Source organism: Myotis davidii, unplaced genomic scaffold, assembly GCF_000327345.1.
Source record: "Myotis davidii unplaced genomic scaffold, ASM32734v1 scaffold693, whole genome shotgun sequence".
Taxonomy (NCBI): Eukaryota; Metazoa; Chordata; class Mammalia; order Chiroptera; family Vespertilionidae; genus Myotis; species Myotis davidii.
The window spans coordinates 84,200-87,043 of NW_006284939.1; the positions used below are offsets into that span (position 1 = coordinate 84,200).

General features: G+C 59.9%; 1 protein-coding gene across 1 annotated transcript in view; it reads left to right on the forward strand.

The window, feature by feature from the left end:
* TACC3 (transforming acidic coiled-coil containing protein 3) overlaps positions 1-2,844 on the forward strand; it is an 11,025-nt gene that overhangs the window by 1,749 nt on the left and 6,432 nt on the right. Inside the window, exons 2-4 of the mRNA XM_015558417.1 lie at positions 164-211; positions 303-445; positions 1,690-2,577. Of these exons, the coding sequence (XP_015413903.1) occupies positions 164-211; positions 303-445; positions 1,690-2,577 (1,079 nt within the window). The remainder of the gene's footprint in view (positions 1-163; positions 212-302; positions 446-1,689; positions 2,578-2,844) is intronic.

Genomic DNA, 2,844 nt, shown 5'->3' on the forward strand with positions numbered 1-2,844 from the left:
TTTGATATTACATCAAAACTCAGTGGAAGTTTCTCAAAAGATTAGCTGCAATGTAGAATCTGAAACCACATCAATGAAGTTTTTGTACTCCGGTTAAAATCCATTGGCATATCCATCTTACGATGGATCTTTTAACTCTGCATGATTGTAAAACACCTTGCAGTCCCAGAAGGAGAATGTGCCGCCCAAGAGCACAGCCAGGGCCACGAAGGCGAGTACCTGCCCGCTGCCCACCCCGTCCCTGCCCCTCGCCTGCCCCGGAGACCAGCGCTGAGCAGGCCTCTCCCTCCTCCCTCCCCCAGGTGACCTTCCAGACGCCCCTGCGGGACCCGCACACGCACCGGATCCTGACCCCCAGCATGAGCAGCCGGCTGGAGGCTTGCTGTGCTCCGGGCGACGGGGTCGGAGGAGGAAGCTCCCCTGGCGGCTGGGCGCGGAAAGAGAAGTAAGTGCGTCGCTTCGGCGAGTCTGGTGGCCGGCAGGACAGCCGTGGTGCTGCCTGTCGCCTCGCTGGGCCTCTCTGGGTCTGCGCTGAACTGGGCAGTGCCCAGAGCCCTTGGCCGGCCCTCTGCCTCCATGGAGTGCCCTGACCACGCCTCTGCGGCTTCGCCTCCTTTTCCTGCATCCACTGGGGTCTCCCCTTGCCGGCCAGTCGGCGGGGGTTCTTCAGCCAAGCCGTGGAGACGCGGGCAGATGGCTCGTTCAGAGCTTGTCTGGGGCTGGTCCGATGGAGCTAAGCCCCGCCTGCCCCAGGAGCGCCGCCCGCAGCTCGCAGGTGTTGGGTGTTGGGTGTTGGGTGTTGGGCGTGGCTGGTGGTCGGTTGGGCAGGTGCCGCAGCTCTGTCTGCCTGTTTGAACAGGAGGACCCTGCCGGCGGCCCTTCTCCCGATTTGGCTGAACTGACCCACCTGGGCCGCCAGGGACCCTCCGACTCCGGAGTGGGCAGGGCCTCAGGCACGTTTTGCTTCTGACTGTTGCTGACTTCAGCTGTTTAAAACTTGCTCTTTCTCTTAAGCAGTTTCAGAGGTACAGAGAAAGGGATTCCAGCAAAATGTCCCCGCTAGACCCTTCCGCCCCCTTGCGCAAAGTATCCTTAGGCCGTGTGCCCGTTCCCTGTGGAAGCTTCTGGAACCTGAATCTTTCTCTCCCCAGGTTTCCTTGTTACTTTGCAAAGTCACTTTGTATTTTCTTTTTGAAATTTAACTGAAAGAGATTAGAGGGGCTCAGATGCTGTTCTGTTAGAGCAGTGATGGCGAACCTTCTGAGCTCGGCGTGTCAGCGTTTTGAAAAACCCTAACTTAACTCTGGTGCCGGGTCAGATATAGAAACTTTTTGGTATTTGCAACCATAGTAAAACAAAGACTTATATTTTCGATATTTATTTTATATATTTAAATGCCATTTAACGAAGGAAGATCAACATAAAAATGAGTTCGTGTGTCACCTCTGACAGCATGTCATAGGTTCGCCATCACTGGGTTAAAGCCACGCCGAGAAGGAAGGGAACCCGCTGCTCAGATGCCACCCCCTGGCACTGAGTGGCCTACAGGGATACATGCTGTGGAAGTTTAGCCTGAGGACGGGTTCCCAGAACGTTCTTTTTTTCTGTCTTTCGCTGATACCTTCAATGTAGACAAAACCTCAAAACGCCAGCGGGTTCGGTAGTGTTGACTGAGTTTGTTCTTAAAAGCCAACAGCTCACCAAGGAAGCGGACGCCAAACCCACTGATGAGATTCTACAGAAACCTGCAGTGGCTGCCGCCCACCCCACTCCGGAGGACACGAGGCCAGCCTCTGAAGACGGGCATCCCTGCCGGCCTGCCTCCATGCCCCAGGCCCCCCCGGATCCCTCAAGCTGTCCCCAGGCCCCTGCGAGTCTTGAAAACCAGTTCCCATCTCCACAAGGAACGTCTGATGGCCCTGGGCAAGGCTTGGAGGAGAACGATAGTTCCGACTCCCTGGAGAAAACCCTTGCGCCCACCTCTGAAGTTCTAGAAGATCCTCCCAGGATCGCATCCCCAGACAGAACAGAGGGCCCTCACAGAGCCCCAGGAGAGAGCTCCAACGGACCCCCTGCCTCCTCAGCCGAGGCCCCCTCGCCCTCTGCTGCTCACCCCCCAGTAGCCCTCGGAGAAGACCCTGCCACAGACCTGCCTGGGGCCCAGGCCAGCCCTGAGGACACTGCTGGTCCTGAGAGCACGGCTCCGGCCGGTCCTCCGGAGACTGGAGGGGCAACGGCCCCCAGGCCTCAGGACGAGGAGACCAGTGGCCACAAGGCCGGCTCTGCGGGCAAGGGGCCTGTCAGGCTAGAGTTTGACTTTTCGGATGATGCTCCCAGCAAAAGGCCACGCCCACCAAGGAAACTGGGCAGGAGACCAGCGGCGAGGCCGGAAGCGCCCCCTGAGGAGGCAGGCGAGGGTCCCGTTCCTCCTCCCCGGGGGTCTTACAGCCTGGACTGGGACAAGCTGGAAGACCCCAACTTCAACCCGTTCGCAGGCCAGGGAGAGCCCTGTCCCCCAGAACGCCCCCAGGGCAGGCCAGCAGGGCCGGGGGCTGCAGGGGACTCACCCCTGAGCCAGTAAGTGAGGGTGGCGGTGTCGGGGTGGCTGCTCGGTGATATGTGCGGGAGGACCTGGGGCCAGAAAGGCACTTGCTTGTCCAGGAAGGGGCCTCGGCAGGGGGCTGGTGTGGAGGAGCTGGAAGGGCAGGGCCAGGTCATGTGAGCTCCCCTCCGTGGAAGGTGCTAGAGAAGGTGCGGTCCCCGGCCCTGGACCTGCGGGTCCTTGGGCTGCGGGCTGCTCTGGGGCGGCCGCTCAGTGGCCCCGTGTCGGGTCCTAGCTTGGCC